This window comes from Herpailurus yagouaroundi, unplaced genomic scaffold, assembly GCF_014898765.1.
Source record: "Herpailurus yagouaroundi ecotype Mexico unplaced genomic scaffold, PumYag 161, whole genome shotgun sequence".
NCBI lineage: Eukaryota > Metazoa > Chordata > Mammalia > Carnivora > Felidae > Herpailurus > Herpailurus yagouaroundi.
The window spans coordinates 20,255,904-20,278,790 of record NW_024412402.1 but is presented as its reverse complement, the minus strand read 5'-3'; the positions used below and the strand labels follow the sequence as shown (position 1 = coordinate 20,278,790).

General features: G+C 34.8%; 1 protein-coding gene across 6 annotated transcripts in view; it reads left to right on the top strand.

The window, feature by feature from the left end:
* Positions 1-22,887, top strand: part of ARHGAP32 (Rho GTPase activating protein 32) — a 309,577-nt gene that overhangs the window by 260,510 nt on the left and 26,180 nt on the right. For all 6 annotated transcript variants that reach the window (XM_040483524.1, XM_040483526.1, XM_040483527.1 and 3 more), the window contains 4 exons: positions 5,948-6,097; positions 15,241-15,343; positions 17,163-17,307; positions 17,728-17,810. In XM_040483524.1, the coding sequence (XP_040339458.1) occupies positions 5,948-6,097; positions 15,241-15,343; positions 17,163-17,307; positions 17,728-17,810 (481 nt within the window). The remainder of the gene's footprint in view (positions 1-5,947; positions 6,098-15,240; positions 15,344-17,162; positions 17,308-17,727; positions 17,811-22,887) is intronic.

Sequence of the window (22,887 nt, the reverse complement as noted above, 5' to 3'; positions counted from 1 at the left end):
CACAGTTTCCCAGAACCCTCAAGTGCCACGTGGGAGTGGAGTCGCTAAAGACACTCTCCTCTTGTCTTAATTTTGTGTCCTGTTGCAACCCTTACTTTAATTGAGGCTTATGTCGCTATTTAGGAAAAATACACATGAACAGTCTTTACCCTAGCAGGAAGAGATGGCCAAGTTTCCTTGTTCACGAGCCAAACTTAGCACACCAAAAGCAGAGTCAGAGCTATCTAGTGTCCTGGAAAGTCCAGTTCTACATCGGCTGCCCTCTGACTAGTGTAATTTTACTGTGTATGAGAATTTGGTTGGAGGATCATGATTATAACTTATTTCCATATAGCTATCACTGAATTGTGAGCGTGTGCCTTTCCTGGTTAACATAGAAGTAATTCTAGTCGTTCTAGACAGGCTGTTGCTAATTGATGCGAAAGAAGTAAATACGTTCCTTTCTCTACTAGTTTGCCACTAGCCAGTGCAGGGTGGCAAACTATTCATGCAGTTTTTTAAATGTTCTAGCTCCATTTGTGCTGAAAATTGCCATTTTCTTCCTTCCTTTCTTCTGGGGAGTGTTACTGTGGACACATGAATTTTTATTTGTTTGGTGTTTTACACTAAGTCATAGCCATTCATTGTGATATGCGAGTCTTCATTGAGTCCCAGAGCTGGCCAGTGGCAGCATGTTCACCTGTCTTTTTGGCACCGCTCCTGCCGGGTGTGGTTGTTTCCCTTGCTTTTGGCCACGACAGAATTTTACCCTCTCACCTTGTGCTTTCCCTGCTGTCAACCTGCAAACAACCATTTCTCCAGGGAGTCTTGGTTTATTTGATTAAGGAATGATATTTAGAAACCCACACCTGAGACCAAAGGCGTTCACTGCAAGAGGAGTGTCATTGTTTCTTAACCCTTTCAGTGGCTAGAGCTTAGGGGAAATATGTGTGTGTTTTAAGTTCATGTTCAGATTTCCAACTCAAGTTAACACTACTGGGGTTTTTCCTTGACGACTTTGATTTTATTATTGTTATCTCCTTTCTCTCACACCGAAAATCTTGGGTCCTAACAACATTAACATATTTATTTGTTTTGTCCCACAATATGTATAAAATTGTTTACGAATTATACTACTGATATTATTACCAATAGTAAAACAGTTGAATGAGATTAAATATTACCTTGTACTTTTTTTTTTTTTTTTTTTTTTTGTTACTAGAATATATCCCACTAAGTAAGCATGGTCAGTTTACTATTTACAGGTCATTTAAAATAATTTCTCTCTGTTGACAGTGTTCCCAATTTGATGTATGAGATACATTGTTTCAGGCTATTTCCAAAATTAGGATTTGCTTTTTTAATGTTCTAGATTTTATTTTTGAACATGTAGAAAGATTGTTAACATAATTTTAAAATCAAACTATATGAAAAGGTAAATTCAGAGCAGTTTTACTTTCTCTCCCCACCCATTTTCTTTACCCATTTTTATTAATTTCTGGTTAATTGTTAAAGTGTTCCTCTTTGCAATAATAAACCCTTAGGTACACACATGCATGTATTTGTATGAATTTGTATGAATTTATGTGTGTGTGATATATGTATTCCCCATCCATTCTTATACAAAATATACTATATGTTCCTTTTTGACAGAATGTATCCTGGAGATTACGCCATAGTGTAGGTAGAGAGCCTCCTTTATTTATTTTTTTATTTTTTATTTAAATTCAAGTTAGTTAACATGTGGTGTAGTTTTGGTTTCAGGAGTAGAGCCCATTGATTCGTCATTTACATATAACATCCAGTGATCATCACAACAAGTGCCCTCCTTAATGCCCACCAACCATTTAACCCATACCCAACCCCAACACTCCTCCAGCAACCCTCAGTTCTCTGCATTTAAGGTCTCTTATGGTTTGCCTCGTCTGTTTTTATCTTTTCTTCCCTTGCCCTGTTTCATCAGTTGTGTTTCTTAAATTCCACATATGAGTGAATATTTGTCTTTCTCTGACTTATTTCACTTACCATAATACATTCTACTTCCATCCACATTGTTGCAAATGGCAAGATTTCATTCTTTTGGATCGGTGAGTAATACCCCATTGTATATGTATACCACATCTTCTTTATCCATTCATCTGTTGATGGACATTTGGGGTCTTTCCATAATTTGGCTATTGTTGATAGTGCTGCTATAAACATTGGGGTGCATGTTTTCTAACATACCTTCTGATCAGCATTTTTGTATCCTTTGAATAAATACCTAGTAGTGGAATTGCAGGGTCATAGATAGGGTAGTTCTATTTTTAATTTTTTGAGGAACTTCCATGCTGTTTTCCAGAGTGGCTGCACCAGTTTGCATTCCCACCAGCAGCGTAAAGAGGTTCCCTTTCTCTGTATTCTCACCGACACCTGTTGTTTCCTGAGTTGTTAATTTTAGCCATTCTGACAGGTGTGAGGTGGTAGCTCCTTTAAAAAAAAACAAGCAGTAATTCTCTGTGCAGATGTATCGTAATTCAACCTATTCCCTATTAATGCACATTTGTGTCCCTAATACACATATTGGGTTATTTTTAATGTAACTTTCCTAAAGCGTTTAAGCTGTTCAGTGTGTTCTCGTTGCATACACTCCAAACTTGATAACGTGGCCGCTAGTACCTCGCCTTTGCATACCTCTTCTTCCTCATTTCAGACCATACTGTCTTCCTTGCCGTCTACACCCAGTGCCTTACAGATCAGATGTGACTTCTTCACACCTTCCCTGGCCACCCTATCCAGTGTACTTTCTTTTCTCTTGAAGAGTCACATTGTCACTTGACTCCATTTTCTTACGGGCAGTTAAAAGCAGTCTGAAATTACCTGGTTATCTTAATTTAGGCAGTACCACACAGTGGCTTAGAGCTTGGGTTTTGAGCCAGGCCAGCTGATTTTGAATCCTGGTTATATGACCTTCGACCTGTTACTTAGCACTCTGTGTCTTAGTTTCTTCATTTGAAAATGGGAATAGTAGTAGTATTTTCCTTACAGGGCTCTATGAGAAGTGAATGGTTAGTAAATATAAACACTTGTGCAATTGCTAGCTCTTACTAATATAAAATAAATGCTCGCTATGTTGGTGTTTGTATTTAATTGTTCCATTGTCTTTCTTCTCTCGGTAAGCTCTCGGACAGCAGGGAGCTCACCTGAGTTGTTCCCCAGTGTAATCTCAGGACTCAGAACAGTTCCTAAGATATAGTAGGCATTTAGAGGTTTGTTGCTGAATGAATTATACTTAAAGTTCAATTCCCATTCCTAGGAAACATTCTTGGAGATCTGAGACTAAAAGAGTGCCCTCTCGTACACATCATATACATATACAGTTGTCATATTCAGCAGACATTTTCATCAAATTTGTTACCAAAATACGAATGCCCGCTGTTAACATTGTATCTTGGAATTCTGGCCAATTATTAAAATCTGAAACAAATAAAAACTCACTTCTATCAGAAAAAGGATAGAATGATCATATTTGCTTTGATGCAATGATATATCCATGAAATCCAAAAGGATCAACTACATTCTTCTTAAAATTGTTGAGGGGCGCCTGGGTGGCTCAGTTGGCTGAGCAGCTGACTTCGGCTCAGGTCATAATCTCACAGTTCGTGAGTTCGAGCCCTGTGTCAGGCTCTGTGCTGACAGCTCGGAGCCTGGAGCCTGCTTCGGATTCTGTGTCTCCCTTTCTCTCTGCCCCTCCCCTGCTCACACTCTGTCTGTCTCTCTCTCTGTCTCTCTGTCTCTCTCTCTCTCTCTCTCTCTCTCTGTCAAAAATAAATAAACATTAAAAATTTTTTTTAATTGTTGAGAGTATGGTAAATGATCAGATTTGAACTATACATAAAGAAATTGTTTTCTGACATACCAGTAATTACCAGTTAAAGCCATAATTGAAGAAAAGTGTTATTCTACAAGAGCAGCAAAAAAATGTAAAATACCTTACAATATTTCTAACTGGAGATTTATGTGGAGTGTATCTTTTCATAAAGAAAATTAGAAAATTTTACTGAGAGAGATAAGAGGTTCATAAAAATGATGATACACCCAGTTTCTGGGTAGTAATAGTGAAAATATTGTAGAATTTTATCACTATAATGTTAATGTATAAAAATACATAAAGTACATATAGAAATCCAATGTTAAATTATTGCAAACAAACTCATTTGTATTTTTAGATAAATCTTGTCAGAATTATTTTAAAGCTTATGTAGAAAATGTCTGAAAATGAATAGAAATCGTTTGATGGCCACTCTTTAACAAAGATTCGTAGCACACTCTGTGCTAACAACTAGGGGAGAATAGAGCTCCTACAAGTCCAGTGACTTTTTTAATACAGTAATGCTATGATACGTGCGACGTACTTCTGAAGTTACCCAAGAGTGCTATCCATGTCTCACTAGCAGGTAAGAGAGCGTATCATTTAATTTACAGCAAGGAATCTAGGATACAAGAGAGGTTGTAATTTACCTAGAGTTTTAGGACATGTCAGAAGAGATAGCATCAAAATTTTTCTGACAATTCCAAGTAAATTTCAAATAATTGATATCGAAAAAATAAATTCCCCGTGTACTCTGTGTACAATCTAAGATGACTACCTTGTTCCAGTTTGCCTAGAATTTCCTCGTTTTAACACTTAAAGTCTCATGTTCCAGGAAACCTCTTGGTTATGGGCAAACCAGTGTGGTTGATCACCCTTGTGCAGTTCATAGAAAAGATGATGTTTGGAAATAGAAATAAATATTTCTTATAAAACAGAAACACATGGAGGACAAGTGGCTGGTTCAATCTGTAGGAACCCATCTAAGGCCATCTTGTGGTCCCCAGGCCACACGTTCTGTCTGTGCACAGAATTCCTACAGGAGGCTTCATCAGTTCAGGGGATTTAAGATTTGGGTTCATTCAAGAATCTATACATAGTAGGATTCAGTAAGACTCCCAGTAACCATCTGCAAACTGAGTAGGATTGAGGCCATGTGGCTTATTAGTCTTCTATTCCACAGCTAATCTCTGAGTTTATGGTAGTTGTGGTATGTTGACTTTTAGAGTAGATTTTCCTGTAGGCTGTACTTTTCAGAAGTCATTTTTCTGGGGCATTTGTTTGTTTGCTTTCAGTTTTATTGCTGTTGTCTTTCTATATTGATCAGTGGAAATATTTTACTTCTTATTAATCTACTTATTTCTCACCTTTACCTAAAAGCAATTAAGGTGATATATTTAGTATACTATAGATGGATGTTAATAGAAGAGTTCATGGGTTTTTTTAATGTATGTGTTTTATATAGCTGTTTGACAAGTGTGTTCTATATCATGACATTGTCCTCTTTATAAAATAAGAAAGAAGGAATTCTTTCTTTTTTGTTTTACTTTCCAGGTTATAAATATATTAAAAATTCTAACCATCAAGTAAAACATTTTAGAAATAGACTAGAAATGCGAACCACGTTTACATCATTGAAGGTCTTACTTACTATAAAGATTTCCAAAGCAATATATCAGAGTAAAACTTGGGTCCCAGCCATAATCCTGTAGCATCCTTGGGTATATGCATTGGGAAGATAGCTCGTTTACTAAGCTTGGTTTATAGGTCACAGATTATAATACTTAAATATATTGTTATATTTATATATTATATTTATATATTAATATATTATAATAAATATATTAAGTAAATACTTAAATATATTTAAATACTTAAATATATTGAAAATTGCATCAGGTGAGATCAAAGGTTGGTGAGAAGAAGATGTAAAATTATGCCATTTATAATGCAACTGTTGCCTAAAATTGTACTGAAAATTTCCTACAGAATATAAAATGTGCATGTAATAGATGATTTTGCAGTCAGCCTGTTGAGGGCTCTGCTGCTTTTTTTCACACCAAATAAAAATGTAACCACTTGCCACAACTGAGGGATTTCCTCTTTATTATTTTTCAGTGTCCAAAAAGCACGGGAAGCTCATCACTTTCCTGCGCACATTCATGAAGTCTCGTCCCACAAAACAGAAGCTGAAGCAGCGGGGGATCTTGAAAGAGAGGGTGTTTGGTTGTGACCTGGGGGAGCACCTTCTGAATTCTGGTTTTGAAGGTAAAAATAGAACTTATAACCTCATAAATTCAGCATCTGACCTCTCCATGTTGCTTGTCGATAATCAGTTTGGAAGCAGATTAAGCAAGCACCATTTATTCCATTTAAGCTCCACAGCATGTATTGAACTTTTTCACATACTCCTTTGAGTTGTGAGATAACTGAGAATAGAGAAGTTCTAAGAATGCACTTTGGGCCTCACAGCTGCTTGTGATCTGACTGGGATGGGTAAGTAAGGCGTTCACACAAAGGGTACAATAGCACTGTTAGTCTGCATTATTTTTATATCTGTCCAGACTGCTTTCTCAGCCAGTGTTTCCTCTCACTTGTTTGTAACTTATTTATTTAATTTCTATTTTGAAAAAAAAAGTCAAATTCTTGAGACTATAAAATACCAAGACCAGTCTCCCACTGGTATAGCTGAAAATTAATTTTTTTTTATTTTTAAAATTTTTCTTAAGTTTATGTATTTATTTTTGAGAGAGACCGAGCAAGTGGGAGAGGGGTAGAGAGGGGAGGGAGACAGAGAATCCCAAGCAGGCTCCACACTGTCAGCGTAGAGCCTGATGTGGGGCTCGAAGTCATGAACCATGAGATCATGACCTGAGCCAAAACCAAGAGTCGGCAGCTTAACCAACTGAGCCATCCAGGAGCCCCTAAATTTCTTTCTAAATTAAACTCTGATTCAGGAATTCAGTAATTGGCTAAATGGATGCAGGGGATGAATGGATAGGAAGAAAGGAAAAAGTTAAAAAAAAATTTTAAAATAATTCTTTCCTCTACCATCTCCTTTAGAGATCCTGTATTAAAGAAGTATCTACCTGCAGAAATAGGTAATTCGTGAAATTCTGAATCCTGATGGGAAATACCCATTGTACGTTTTTAAAAGGCCACTAGTGAAAACTAGTGTTAGGTACCAATAAACATCAAGTTCAAATTAAGGCCTTACTCATTGCTTAAAGAATAGCAGTGTATTGGGGCATCCGGGTGGCTTCTTTGGTTAAGTGTCTGACTTTGGCTTTGGCTCAGGTCATGATCTCACAGTTCCTGAGTTCAAGCCCACATCAGCACAGAGCCTGCATCAGATCTTCTGTCCCTCTCTCTCTCTCTGCCCTTGCCCCGCATGCACACACTCTTGTCTCAAAACATTTAAAAAAAAAAAAAGAATAACAGTGTGTTTATAATATGAATTTAATACAAACTATACCATGTTTCTTGAAGGAGAAGGTAAAATACTATTTTATTTTATTTTTTATTTTTTTAACGTTTTTATTTATTTTTGAGAGAGAGAACAAGTAGGGGAGGAGCAGAGAGAGAGGGAGACACAGAATCAGAAGCAGGCTCCAGGCTCTGAGCTGTCAGCACAGAGCCTGACACGGGGCTCAAACTCACAAGCCCTTGAGATCATGACCTGAGCCCAAGTCAGACGCTGAACTGACTGAGCCACCCTGGCACCCCTAAAATAAAATTTTAAAAGGGTGCTGTTCCCAAACTAATGTCAACTTAATGCAGTTTCTGAAAAAACAACCTGAGGATTATTATTTTAACTAGTCAAAATGCACATGGAAAAATAAACCATTGGGGAGTATCAAGTAGCACTGTGGTACAAAAAAATCAGTGATAGGATAGGAGGCATCTAGCTTTACCAAACATTAAAACAATATGCAAAAATAGAATGTTATTAGTGTAGAGAATGAGATATGAATGAAATAGCTTGGAATGTTCAGAAATTCTTACTATAGATAAGAATCCACTGTGATAAAGTATGGTCTTAAAACCAGGTCACGGGGTGGGGGTGACTTATTAACTATGTATGTGTATATAGAGAGAAAGAGAGGGACAGAATATGAAATAGCAATTTTGAAAAAAATTCTTACTTTATAACACTGAAAATTCCAAGTGTATAAAACTATCTTAAACTCATAGAAATGCTAACATGAAATGATTTCTTTTTGCGATCAAAGAGGGATGAAGCTTTTCTCAGGTTAAAAAAAAAAAACATAAAGGAAGTGGTGGGCTCAAGTACCTAATTTCCATATGATGAAAATGACAAATGCAAAGGAAAGGTACCTCAGACAGAAAGTAATCTGTTTTTGGATATGATAAAATGTTCCTAATAAAGTGTATGAAAACATCATTCAGATTTGTGAGAAAATTAAGCCCCTGAGTAGAAGAACTGAGAAAAGATAAAACATAATTTTCACAGGGAAGATAGATGGTATCTAAAATACAAAGCGTATTTCTGCTTATTCATAGTCATAAATGTATCTTTGTGTAAATTTGATATGCCATTTTATATTGGTAAACATTATTAATATCACAGCTGTTTTTCTAAAATATGATATTCAGTGCTATTAAAAATAGCAGTGATTTTTACCAATAAGGGAAATTTGTGAATTACTGTGAATTACTGCTTTTTTGAAAAACATTTTGGCACTTTATAGCAAGAGACTTTATAGTGTTCCTTTTATGTAGCAGTTTTCCTTAGCGATTTATACTAAAGTTGCATTTCAATAGGAGCAAAAATATTCATTATAGCATTAGATATAAGAGCAAAAAAATTGAATCCTCAACTTTTAGGGAAATTATTCTATAAATTATGAGGCTATCGAAATTGTAGTTTGAATATAATGTAGAAATTTGAAAAATGTTCTATATACACCCTTTTGAAAGTGTGTATATTTAGGTGATGTAAAATTGAATACAATTATGGTATAGTATTTGATGTAGATAGGAATATCTTCATAACTTTTTTCTTAGTTGTCCTTTTTTCAATTAAAAAAGAAGAGAAAAGCACTAGAAGAGTATTAGAAATGAAATTAATAATCTGAGAAGAAAAAACTCCGCTAAAGGCCTGTCCAGAGGAAAAGTCTGTATTCAAATGATTAGAGAAGCAAAAATTAATTTGTACCATTAGAATGTAATGGTAATTTGGTGAAATTTAAAAGGCAGAAACCTTGAAGACTGAGGTAAGGTATATTGTAGTTAACATACTAAAGTTACTTCCTGTTTGATCAGGGATAGTGGAAAATGAAGAATAAGTATCCATATGGAGTATATGCATTTGAGTGTTCAAATAAGGGCTAACCAGAAAAGGGAAAACTTTGAAATGTATTAACTAAAATTTTTGGAAAGAAGATGGTTTTTAATAGTAAAATAGTTTATTAGTTTGTCTTTTATTTAATAAACGTGGAGGAATTAAAGCTTTTTAAGATTTTGAGGGACACCTGAGTAGCTCATGTGGTTAAGCATCCAACTTCAGCTCAGGTCATAATCTCCAGTTCATGAGTTCAAGCCCCATGTTGAGCTCTGTGCTGACAGCTCAGAGCCTGGAGCCTACTTTAGATTCTCTCTCTCTCTCTCTCTCTCTCTCTCACTCTCTCACTCTCTCACTCTCTCACTCTCTCACTCTCTCACTCTCATTCTGTCTCTCTCTCTGTCCCTCCCCCACTCACTCTCTTTCTCTCAAAAATAAACATTAAAAAGAAGCTTTTTAGGATTTTGAGACTTCATATATACTGTACATAGTCTATAACTACAATCATGTGTGCATTTGTATAGGAGAGAACGATTATTTTAAAGTCTAAATTAAAAGATAGAATTGAATATATATAATAGTATTTTCAAGTCAAAAGGAATAATCACAAGGAAGAATGATATATTTATATAGTATATACATAATTGTGAGAAGACATGAGATATAAATATGGATGGCTAGATAGATATAATTTAAAATGTGTATAATGATTCTTCCTCATATTTATTCTGTTTTAGTTTGTAAAATAGTGTTTTTATTCTATATAAAATAGATTTTGTACCAGATTTTCTAATAAGAAAGCTCATTTTAGAGTACTGTTTTGCTAAGTGATTCATTCTCTCAACTGTATTCCTAATGAATAATTAACTTTATAGAAAGATTATGCTGTTACCACTTTCTAAACTTTTGAACACCTCCCCGTTGGAGAAAGTGACAAACCTGACCTGTTTCTTCCATACAAAGTGTTGTAAGAAATCTTGTAGGAACCTGACAAGGCATTAAAAAAATCCTTTAGTACCAGGATTCACTCAGAATGATCTTACAGCATTTCAGCTACCACAAAACACAATGCTTGTAATTGAGTTGCTTAAAGATTGTATCACAGTTCTCTAAAGAACTGATTTCTTTTTAAATCTCATATAGTACTTTTTGTGTGGGTAATTTGTCATTTACATAGGCATCCTTAATTATGGAGTCAAATGTTTTTTGTTATATTTCTTTTTTCTTTTTTATCTCTTTTTAATTTTTATTTCTTTTGTGTCTCATTTTTTTCAACCCTGCTTGGATGTGATATTAATATGAGGAATGTTTTCTCGTTTGGTCTGCCATGCTTTTTAGCTTTCACACATCAATTCAGCACATTTTAGTTGTACTTAGAAGTTTCAGGTGTGTTTCCATTCTTAGTATGATAGTAGAAGACAGGTACCAATATATCATTTCTTTCTGAAAAACAACAGATTTAACAACTAGAGTGTTCATACATTCCCTAAACTATGATAAATTTATTCTAGTGGAACAAAGTTTTCAGGTGTCATGGATTTTTTTTACAGGATTTGTGTTGTTTACTGCACGTACTTGAAACCAAATTTCCTTAAAAATGAGATTTGAAATGAAATTGCAAAAAAAATGAGAACTTTGTAGAAAACTTGGTTTTCTACCAAAAGAATTAGAGTTGCTACAAAATACAAAAATTTTAAAACTCAAGATGAGGAAGCTGTTGCCTGAGCACATTTCTGTGTTTGAGGAAGAGGCTTTTTTGTTTAACATTTATTTATTTACTTTGGTGGCTTGGTGGGGAGGCAGAGAGAAGAGAGGATCAGTGCAGAGCCTGACATGGGGCTCATTCTCACAAACCGTGAGGTCATGACCTGAACCCAAATTAAGAGTCGGACGCTCAACCCACTGAGCAACCCAGGTGTCCCTGAGCAAGAGGCTTAGAAACAAAAAAAAACCCAAAAACACTATTGTAAATATACAGAGATCTTATAATCAGAGCACACTGGGGGGGAATAACAAGGCCAAATAACCCATGAAAGTATCCCTTTTGATAATCCTATTTTCATAACCAAAAACGATGACACACGTTCTAACAAGTAAGGCTGTACCAGTGTCCTCCTGGCCTAGAAGCCACCCCTCAGAGAGTGGAATTTGACTCTTTCATCTGTATCACAGAATGCATGCTTGATGCCTGGCATATAGAAGGGTTGTAATAAATGGTTGATGAATGAGCGAGTGAGTGAGTGAATGAAGAGAAGAGACACGAAACCACAGCTGTCAAGAAAAATCAAAGACCAGTCCGTGTCCTACTTAGTTACCACACACTTCTTTTAGCTGTGGTTCTAATCTTAAATGTCATCAGTTTTAATTTAGACATGTACTTATTATATTGTCATGATGACATCAAAACTACTAAAAATACTAAATAAAAATGGATCAGAAGAATGCTGTTGGAGAGTGTGGGAATAATTCTTAAAGTCCTGCCCTCTTTTGGTAGAACCGGTGTGGAGGTTTTCTAATGCTACGTTTTGACTGGGTCATTGTTTAATGTGCACTTTGCTGGTTTGTTAGATGGTGTTGGGGGAAAAGATGGTTATTAAGATGCCTTTTTTAAAACTAGGATTTCTTCTAATAATGTAAGGGGTTCCCATATTGCTTTCTTATATGTTCGTGAAAAGAGAAACCAGATCTTTTCTCTTTTTATCTTCTGACCCTGTTCTTCAGTTTCTACTATCTTCTTTAAAATCAGTTTATGCTTTTCTCTTTCATTTTACTACGTATTTTAAATAACTTTCTCATTCATCTGTCTTAAAATTCTAAGTAATAGCACTGTTCAGTTATGTAATTTTATTTATGAAGCCCCACTATGTGATTGTTTTGGGAACACTCAGTCTTTTTGCCTAGGGAACATAAAATGTTAAACAGTTCAGATGTTTTCCATGATGTATTATGTCTGTGGAGCCTCAGCCATATATTATCAGGGAAAGACCTTTAATTCAAAGTTTGCCTACTTATTTAGGAGAATATAAGCCAGTATGCATCTACTATCACATGGTTGTGAGAGTCCCAAGAAAGTAATCTATACTTTTTAAGAGATGGTAGCTTATTTTTATGAAAATTCTATAATGCATCCTAAGAGAGCCTGATAATACACAAATAAAACCCTGTGTTCTGAAGGGCTTTGAGTACCTGGGTCAGTTAGCATGCTAATTTGGAGAATGCATAATGAGAAGTGTCTTTTAAGAAAAAAAAATTACAGCTTTGTTTTCCTTCCTTTCTTTAAGTAATTATATTGGTTATCCCAATAATCTCTAAATATATTTCCTTTGAAGTAGGTGGTAGAAATTTTCCAGGTCCCAGTTTATTATTTTACTTCTAGTTTGTAAGGATAGAAACCTAAGGTATTGAGATTATCATTGATGGAGCAGTATTAGTACTAGAACTCCAGTTCGTAAAGATATTTTTCTTGTTACTAAGATGATAGAAAGCATACAGTTGAAAATGAATACAGTTTCCTATGGAAACTAAGATGGCCCTGCTCTGCTGACTTGATCATATGACTTTCTCAGGCTCACAAGGGCAGTTATAGATTAATTCATTTGCTAAATTTTTACGTTGTTTCCAGACACAGACTTTGAATATACAAAGGCGGATGAAACATGCTTTTTGCTCCTTAAGAGCTTGACTAGTAAAGGGTAATAGTTGTATAAACAAGCAAATATTTCAAAATGACATAGTTCTTTGGGCACCTAGAACATAGTGCAGCTAGCTCTCCTTGGGAATATTCAAAGAAGGCTTGCTTAAGAGTGAAAATTCAGTTGGGTTTTCAACAACAGCCAAGAGTTTTCTATAAGAAGATGATAGTACGAAGAGAATACCAGGAAGAGGCAATTGGTTTTTCTCTACTAGGAAATTGAGGGACTTATAAAATGGCTGCTTTGTGTGGCAAAAGAGGAGAGACTTGAGTTGGCCTAGAGTTGTGAAATCAATAATGTAAGTGCAAACCATGAAGGACCTTATGTTCTAGGCAGTATTTTGCCTTAGTTAAAAATTGGCTTTGTACTTGGACTGTTTAAATTAGAATCTCATTTCGTCCGTTGTTTCCTGTTTGCCCTTGGGTAAAACTTCATGTCTGTGAGACTCAGTTTCCTCTCAAAATAGTGACAGAGCTTTTCCTATGGATTTTTGTGAGAACTAATTGAGGCATCTATTGTAAAAAACTTAGCTTGGCACTTATTACATGCTCAATAATATAGCTGCTTTAAAAAAATATTCAAAGCTAAAGAGTTTAAATTTTAAATTAAATTATAGGATCTGGTAGAATTTAAAAGATGGAACGCAGGAAGGACAAAAAAAAGGCAGGAGAACCGATGAAAAGTCTGATATAGGGGCACCTGGGTAGCTCACTTGGTTAAGCTTCCAACTTTGGCTCATGTCATGATCTCACGGTTTGTGGGTTCGAGCCTCGCATCGGGCTCTGTGCTGACAGCTCAGAGCCTGGACCCTGCTTCAGATTCTCTGCGTGTGTGTCTCTCTCTCTGCCTCTCCCCTGCTCATGCTCTGTCTCTATCTCAAATGTAAATAAACATTAAAAAATTTTTAAAAAGGTCTGTTATAATAATATTATGTACAGTAAATGAAATACATTAGCTATAATTACCTAATTAAAATATCTCAGTTGTTTCATTTGCCAATCTGAATGTTTCATCCTTTGTATAGCAGTTTTTTGCAGACCAAATAATGCTCTCCCAACCTTCCTTTCATGGATTCTTTTAACTAACACTATCAAATGAACATTGTTATGCTAAAGCCTGTAAACTCATCAGTCGTCAGTAAGACAATTAAGACATTAAGACAAAGTTCAAATTTCAGCTACTGTACATTTTTGAATGAGTATAAAAACTTTTAAATTATGTACTTTGAATGGTCTTTTCTAGACGATAGGCCGGACTAGCTGTCAGTTTGTATCAGGTCTTTAGTGAGGTAACCAGAGAGAGTACCCCTTCTTTTTTTTTTTTTTTTTTTTGCTTATTGCTACAGTGTCCTTTATGATTAACTGATAATATTAAGTCAAAACATCAGCAATTTTAATGTAAAGACAGGCAGGAAATTAAAAGATTCCCTCTACCTGAAGTCAGGTTGACCTTTGCCTTATGTTGGTGTTTTGTTTATTGGATAAAATTCAGAATTAGCATTAACTGTGAAAAGATGAGAGAAACTTTTATTTTTTTTATTTTTTAAAGTTTATTTTTATTTATTTAGAGCGAGAGCAGGAAAGGGGCAGAGAGAGAATACCAAGCAGGCTCCGTACTGTCGGCACAGAAGCTGATGTGGGGCTCAAACTCACAAGCCATTAGATCATTCATGACCTGAGCCAAAATCAGGAGTCAGATTCTTACCCAACTGAGCCACCCAGGTGCCCCAGATGAAAGAAACTTTTAAAAGTGGGAAACTGGGGGGCGCCTGGGTGGCTCAGTGGGTTAAGTGGCCGACTTCGGCTCAGGTCATGATCTCACAGTTTGTGAGTTCAAAACCCACATCAAGCTCTGTGCTGACAGCTCAGACCCTGGAGCCTGCTTCCAATTTTGTGTCTCCTTCTCTCTCTGCCCCTCCCCCACTTGTGCTCTGTCTTTCTCTGTCTCTCAAAAATAAATGTAAAAAAAAATTTTTTTTTTAAGTAGGAAATTGGAACACTTACAGGCAGTGATAATTGCCTAATGTTGGGATAAGCACTAGCTTTGTTATATCCATTTTCTATGTGTGAAGTTCAGCAAAACTGTTACAACTCTCCTGGTAACACGAATTCTGTTACTTACCAATTACACTTACATGTAACTATCCTAATATATGAATTCTTTCACTTACTGTTAACACTTAAATGTAATGGGAGAGAGCTGGTCTTGATATTCAGGTACCAGTTGTCTAGTTTACATGTGAAAATAAGTAAACGTGTCTTCATCAATTTTTGTAGTAGACTAATCTCTGCCCCTTATAATTTTAATTTACAGATTTTTTTGCTTATGAAAACTAGGACATTCTGATTTTTTGTCAACTTTGTTTTGACAGAATACTCCCAATTTAATCTCTGTTTTTAAAACCCTGTCTTTAGTCCCCCAGGTTCTTCAAAGCTGTACAGCATTCATTGAGAGATATGGCATTGTGGATGGAATATATCGTCTCTCTGGCGTTGCCTCTAATATCCAGAGACTACGGTAAAAACTTATTTGGCATATTCTTTTTCGTTCCTGTTGTAATTTCTTAAAATTAAATTATTTCAAAATTAAGGCACATTGATAACCATAACTTTCAGTAATATAGTCTGGATGAAGTGGGAAATAATATCCATATTGATTTTTGTAAATGTTTTCCTAAATGCCATTTCTTCATTTGTTCTATCAGAAAACCATGTCTCCTTAATCTCTTCAATTTTATATTTTTTCTCATTTCTATATTTGGAGATTTGAGCAAATTTCAAAGTTTGCATCCATGAAAAAAATGAGACGACAATTTCCATTGTAATAGAATTATTCTTTTTAGTTAAAACTGACGAGTGAAACTTCTTCTGTTGAACCACTCTTGCAGCCCAGGAATCAATCACACTCGATCGTGGTGAATGATTCTTTCAGTGAGCTGTTGGATTTGGTTTGCTAGTATTGAGAATTTTTGCATCCATGTTCATCAGAAATATTGGCCTATAGTTCTGTTTTTTAGTGGAGTCCTTATTTGGTTTTGCTCTCAGGGTAGTTCTGGCTTCATAGAATGAGTTTAGAAGTTTTCCTTCCTTTCTGTTTTTTTGGAATGTATTGAAAAGATTGGTATTAACTCTTCTTTAAATGTTTGGTAGAATTCCCCTGGGAAGCCATCAGGCCCTGGACTTTTGTTTGTTGGGAGGTTTTTGATGACTGATTCTATTTCTTTGCTGGTTATCAGTCTGTTCAAGTTTTCTGTTTCTTCCTGTTTCAGTTTGGGTAGTTTATATGTTTCTAGGAATTTACCCATTTCTTCCATGTTGTCCACTTTGTTGGCATACAGTTTTTCATAACGTTCTATTATAATTGCTTGCATTTCTGTGGTGAAACTTCCTCTAATCCCCTTTAACACTAGTTTTGTAGCACATATACATGTTACGTATTCTACGTCCTCTCCCATTATCTTCTCAGAGACAAAAATAGTGGTATCCGTTATACCAGCAATATAAATTTTATTTTCTCTTAATCTCTTAGATTCTAGTCTGTTCTTAATATGCTCTTATCCTTCATTTTTCACTGTGCTGCACAGTGATTGCCATTATTCTACACAGATTTTAATATTCCAGTTGACCACAGAGCTCCTCTCTATTTTCAGGAATACACATTTGTAAAGTACTTAAACTGATTCTTGTACTGAAGATAGTTTCAGTCTTCAGTGTCAGATGGAGCAGATCCATTGTCCACATACACTAATCCTCTAGGTTGATAAGTAGTCCCATGCCTGTCGATTAATATTAATCAACCTCCTGGAGAGTGAGCCTAACTTGCCTTAGTATTCTAAGCACAACTTACATTTCACTCACTTTACACTATAGATCTTACTGGCTATTCAAATTCAGTTAGCTAGAAATTGCTTTATATTGTTCTGGCTTCCTTATCCTCCTTCAATAAAGTATTCCTGAACTATATACTCCTGAGGGATTTCTGTACAGAGTTGTTCATGGACCAGCTGCCACTCAGCCCTACTGTCCAGAATTGCCAAAATGTTAGCTATTCAAAGCACTGGAAATTGGGAGTTCTGTTTTCAGATCTATGTGTTAAGAGCTGCTCATCCATATATGTTTCAGAGGTTGTTGTCCTTTGTAATATTAGAGCTATGCCCATAATTTCCACTTAGAAAAACACTTCTCTTATGATCAGACATCCAGTTACTGCTGAAGTCCAAACGTAACCTACATAAAATACAATCACTTGAATAAAACATTAACTATGCTTTCTGTTTTAAGTCCTATATTTGCTTTTCCTTCAATAAAATAATTGTATTTTGTCTCTCGTTTGTTAGCCATGAATTTGACTCTGAACATGTCCCCGACCTGACTAAAGAACCTTATGTTCAAGACATCCATTCCGTGGGCTCCCTCTGTAAGCTGTATTTTCGAGAGCTCCCAAACCCTCTGCTCACCTACCAGCTGTATGAGAAATTTTCTGTGAGTACAAGTCACTGCTAATCAAGTTCTCTTTGGAGTTGTGCTGTGATTTTATGCCAAACGTGCAAAGATTGGTTTGGTCATGTAAGAAATAGTTCTGTGACTAAAATACCTCCTTCAAAGAAAACAGAAAACTGTTATTGATAGCTAGTCCATAGTCTTCACTGTTTTCACATGTGCATACATTTAGTTTCTGACTTTGGCCCACTAATCTTATCATCCTCAAATTGGTTACCATAAAGTTTTAAAAAATTATCCTTTAATAGATTTCAGTGTCCATACAGTATGGAAACAAAGTTTACTTTCTTGATACTATATAGTTCCTTGTCGTTCAGTAGAGTGAGCACTGAATTGTAAGTGAATAGCTTAAGTTTCTACCAACAAAGCCTACTGGTCTGTTTCTCATTGTGATTGTTGCAGGATGCTGTTTCAGCAGCAACAGATGAAGAAAGGCTGATCAAAATTCATGACGTCATCCAACAACTGCCCCCTCCTCACTACAGGTAAATCACGTGTTGTAGATATCACCCAAGAGTACAAGTCAGTTGATGCGAAGAGTGGTGTTTTTTTTTGGTTTTCTAACTACTAAAACTTCCATGGAGTTCTGTTTAAACTTCCGTTTGTTCATACATTTATGTTTCTGTATCCCAAGGCCTGGCACAGTGCTTGGCATCCAGTAGGCACTTAATAAAAGTTGAATTAATGAACAAAAATAAATGAACAGATTGATAGTTGACTAAACCTGTTTTTGGGGGGGGTTGTTTTGTTTTTTGTCTTTTGATACCCTGAGAAATACTGGTGTATGATCACAAGTGTGAATACTTGTGATTGCTTGAATCCAAAGTAGGATACAGTGCTGAGTGCCTGTTTACTTCCAACCCTCTTACCTTTTTCGAAAGGTGTCCAAGCTACATAGAACCACAAAACCTAACAGGGGTCTCAGAATTCCTCCTCAGGAGACTCTCAGATGATCTATTAACCTGTGTTTTCTTTTAGGTCTTGTTCTTGTTTATTGTTTTTGTTGCCATTGCTACTTTTTAAGACCCAATTTAATTTGTATGTTAGTTTGGACTCTAAGAAATAGTTTTGGTCATATCAGAGAAGACCAGAATAAAATTAAAGATGACTGCCATTTAGTGAGAGAAAGAAAACAGTATGAACCATAGGTGATAATATGCAAAAAACCAAAAGGTAAAATTTTTAAATTTCAGTCATTGACAAAAAGTAACTGCAGTAGATGTTTTAGTAATACACGAATTAAGTAATTTAATGCTTTTTTTTAAGAATCACATTGGTCATATATGTATTTGAAAACTCAGCACTAAATTTGGCACTCAACACTAAAATTTTTAATCAACATTAAAAATTAGCATAGTTTTTTTTAGTCAGCACTATAGTTGTAAATCATGATAATCAAGAGCCAGAAGGTAACTTGGCCCTGACTCATTGTCCTGTTAAAGGAGCCTGTGTTAAGAGGAATGTGAGGGAATTAGAGAGGTTCTTAATGACCCATTGAAGAGTGACAAAAAAACCCAACAACACAAAAGAGCTTTTGTGAAGGAAGGTCGAGAAATGAGGTCTTCAACCCTGAAAAAGAAAGCTGAGGAGACAAATCTGATAATACACAGTTATTGAAGAATATTTAAGGAGGAAGACAACTTTTTTTTTTTTGTACTTGCCAGAAAAAGAAACCTAGTGCAATATCATGAATATTAGCTTTGATAGATGGGAGTTTTTATTTGCATGTTCATCACTTCCTATGTGACCTCTCCAAGCACTAATATCCATGTGTGTGAAAAGAATACTAATAATCCCTTCTTAAGAGGATTTTTTTGATGTTATAATGAGATCCAATGTGTGAATGAGTCTGGCCCTGAGTATTTTTTTTAATGTAAAACAGCAAGACAGATGATTAGAATTAGGCCAAGACTTCTTGACTTAGTTTTATAGGAGGTACCATATAAATATATCTTTTTTCTCTAAATTAAAAAAAAGATCAATATAATATATATGTACATGGTTTTAAAAAGTCAAATGGTGTGTACAGATGACTATTTTTCACTGTAAAATGAAAAATGCTCAACAACCCCCCTTCCTGATTTCTCCTTATTCTCTATTTCTGAATAGCATGCATATGCTTTTATTTCTTGATTTTTCATTTTTAGATAATTATTTTTACCTTCCTTTTGTGGTGAATAAAATTTAGCTTTCTTGTCACCCCCACCCCAGTACCACACAAACTCACACTTCCCTTCTTTCATGTTCAGAGTCTGGTTATGTCAGCATTTGGAGTTAAACCAGTATTCACTGTCTATAGTGTAGTATTACAACCATGTAACTGTTATTCATGACTGTACATAATAGATACTAGAGTTTATTTCCTTTCTGGAATAACTGTGTGTGTGTGTGTGTGTGTGTGTGTGTGTGTGTGTGTGTGTAGCAGATGCCCATTTTTGGCTTGCTAAGTTTCTGTTCATCACTAGTTTATCCCTGAAACTCTTTCACAGGACTATAAATGTTCTGTCAGTGTGTTCAGACTTATCAGGCAACGTGTTTGTTTTTTTTTTTTGTCCCGTGAAAATATCCCTGCTGGAGCCTTATGCCCCACTACTCAGTACCTCAGTCCAGGCTGTTTGCTCTCTAGATGTGCAACACTGTGAACTCTTAACCCTCATTTTGGAAGTTCTATTCATTGCCTCCTGCAGGATCTCTTGTTATCATCTCCCTTGTTTTTACTCCCTGCTTTGTGGTAGACATCTTTGGAAGCTTCTCCAGGAAAGTCGAACGGGAGGTAAATGTGTTGAGACTTTGATATGAAAATGCTCCTATTCTACTCTTGTATTTGATTGGTAGTTGACTACAGAATGTTAGCCTGTAAATAATTTTTCCCCATAATTTTGATGCTATCACACCATTGTCATCTAAGCAAAAATGCTGCAGCCATATGACATATTTTGTTTTGTTTGTATCCTTTCTGGATGCTTTTGAATTTAGAACCTACCTAGTGTTCAGTTTTCACATTGACCCATCTTGGAGTGGGGTCTTTTTCATTCTTTGCTGTGGACACTTGGTAGGCTTTCTCCATCTGGAAACTTCTGGGAAATTTCCTTGTTATTATTTCCTTGATGGTTCTCATTGCAGCTGAAATCCCTTCTTTTTTCTTTATTCTCTTTCTGGGTTTATTGTAGCTCTTGAACTAACTCTTTCATTTTCTCATCTTCCTTTGTCAGTTTCCACATAGGGATTTCCTCCATCTCTTGATTTACAAGAAAGTTATTTCCAGGAACAAACAAACTAAACTTTCTTCCTTCCTTCTGTCCTTCCTCCGTACCTTCCTCCTGCCCTTTCTTGTTCTACTTTACAACATCCTGTTCTTATCTCATGGATATAATATCTGCTCTCTAGGAGAATATTACTGGTAATTATAGGTTTTGTTTTGTTTTGTTTTAAATTGTTCTCTGCTTGTCACAGTATTTGTTTCTTCCTCATTTGGCAGCTCACCCTTATCAAGACTGCAAAATATTCAACAGATTTATGGAAGCAAGAAACAAAATTCTTTTTTAAAAAATCATGTTTTATAAGTGTGGTAGCATTTAACTTCATTATGATTTAAAATAATCTGCCATGAACAGTTATAGAAACACTTAAGATTGGCTTTAGGTAAGCTTACAGTTTAAATGATATTTAGTCAAAGTGGTGCAGGGAAAGAAACCTATTAAACAAAAAAACTTTATAGTGCTGTAGACACCAATCTGTACATTTTACAGAGGGAATCGAGAGTATTGGTTAATATTGTGGGTGAATTAAGAGAACATCAGTAATATATATGGACAGTGTGTATTATGTGTGTGTATATATGTATATATGTATACATATATGAGATATACTATATGTGTATATATATTTTATGTATGTATACATATATACTGTATACACATGTATACATACATTAGTATAGTATGTATACAGCATGTCTAGCATATATATGTATACATACTAATATATGTATGTATATATACTGTATATATGGTATATGTGAATAATTATGTCAGCAAACTAAAATATATGGTACATAAAATATATAAAACATATATTCAATATAATTAAACACTATTGGCAAGGTGCTATTCTTAGAATACAATAATAAACAAGATAGAATTCATTACCTCAAGGAACTGAGGTTTTAGAGGGGTTATGTATAAAATAGGCAATACTGTATATATATCCATATAAATATATATAATAGACAGTATATATGTATATATTTCTCATCTGGTAAAGTATGTATGCCTCCTATATTTTTTATTTTTTCTATTTTATATAAATAAATCTCCCAACATAAGTTTTATTTATATCCCTTACATATTTATCCCCTGTTGTGTAGTACATTTATGTCACCTGTTACATATAATGTCTCATTATAATATAGGGACTTTGAAGCCAAACTACCTATATTAGCTATGTGACCTTGTGACCTTGGGCAAGTTCCTTTGCCTCTTAGGCTCAGTTTCATTGTGTCTAAAATAGACAATAATAGTACTTTTCTAGTAGGATTATTATGAATATTAAAGGAATAGAACTTAGGACAAGGCCTGTTACATAAGTGCTATTTATATGTGTTAATTACCCTTATTGTTATTGTTATTATGTATATCTGTGCATTTGCTTTTTTATGTTTTATCTATAATGTGTGTATGTGTGTATATACACTCACATATGTATCTTCTGTAGAAGCAAGAAACAAATTATTTTTTAAATCATGTTTAAATAAAGTGTTTATACCATTTAACTTCATTATGAATTAAAATAGCCTTGCATAAACTTTACAAAAACACTTAAAATTGGCTTTAGGTAAAGCTTACAATATATATTCATATATAACTTCTATATATTATGTTTATCTCCTCTAACTATATTCATATTTTTCCTACACAGTATGTATTTTCCTTTATTATACAGATATAGATATTTTTCAACAATATATAGATATTTCCCTTACTAATTACATATGTAGCTCCCTTATTTAATCTTCCCTGTTGAACATTATATACTTTTACCTGCTATATATTATGTATTGTACATGTATTGTACCATATATCTGTATAGAATATATATCTATATATATTTATATGGATATATATGTATTGTTTGTTTTATAAACACAAGTTCCTTGAGGCCATGAATTCTGTCTTGTTTATCACTGTATTCTCAGAATAGAACCTTGCTAATTGTAAATGTTCAATAATATATAATGAATATATATATTATATATTTTATGCACCATGTATTTTATAGCTTGCTGGTATATGTATACATATATAGAATGTATATCCTAATATTATTTTCTTTATTCCTAATATATATTACCTACAATGCATGCCCACATGTTTTACATATATTGTTTGCTATATACATATTTCCCATTCTATATAATATATAATTCCTTGTGGTAGATCTCCTGCTATCTAATGTGTTTTTATATTCTAGCGTCCTCTACATAATTTGAGTGTTAATCTCCTGTTATGTATCTCTCTCCATCCAGACTTTTTAAGATTTTAACATTCACATTTCCTAATTCCT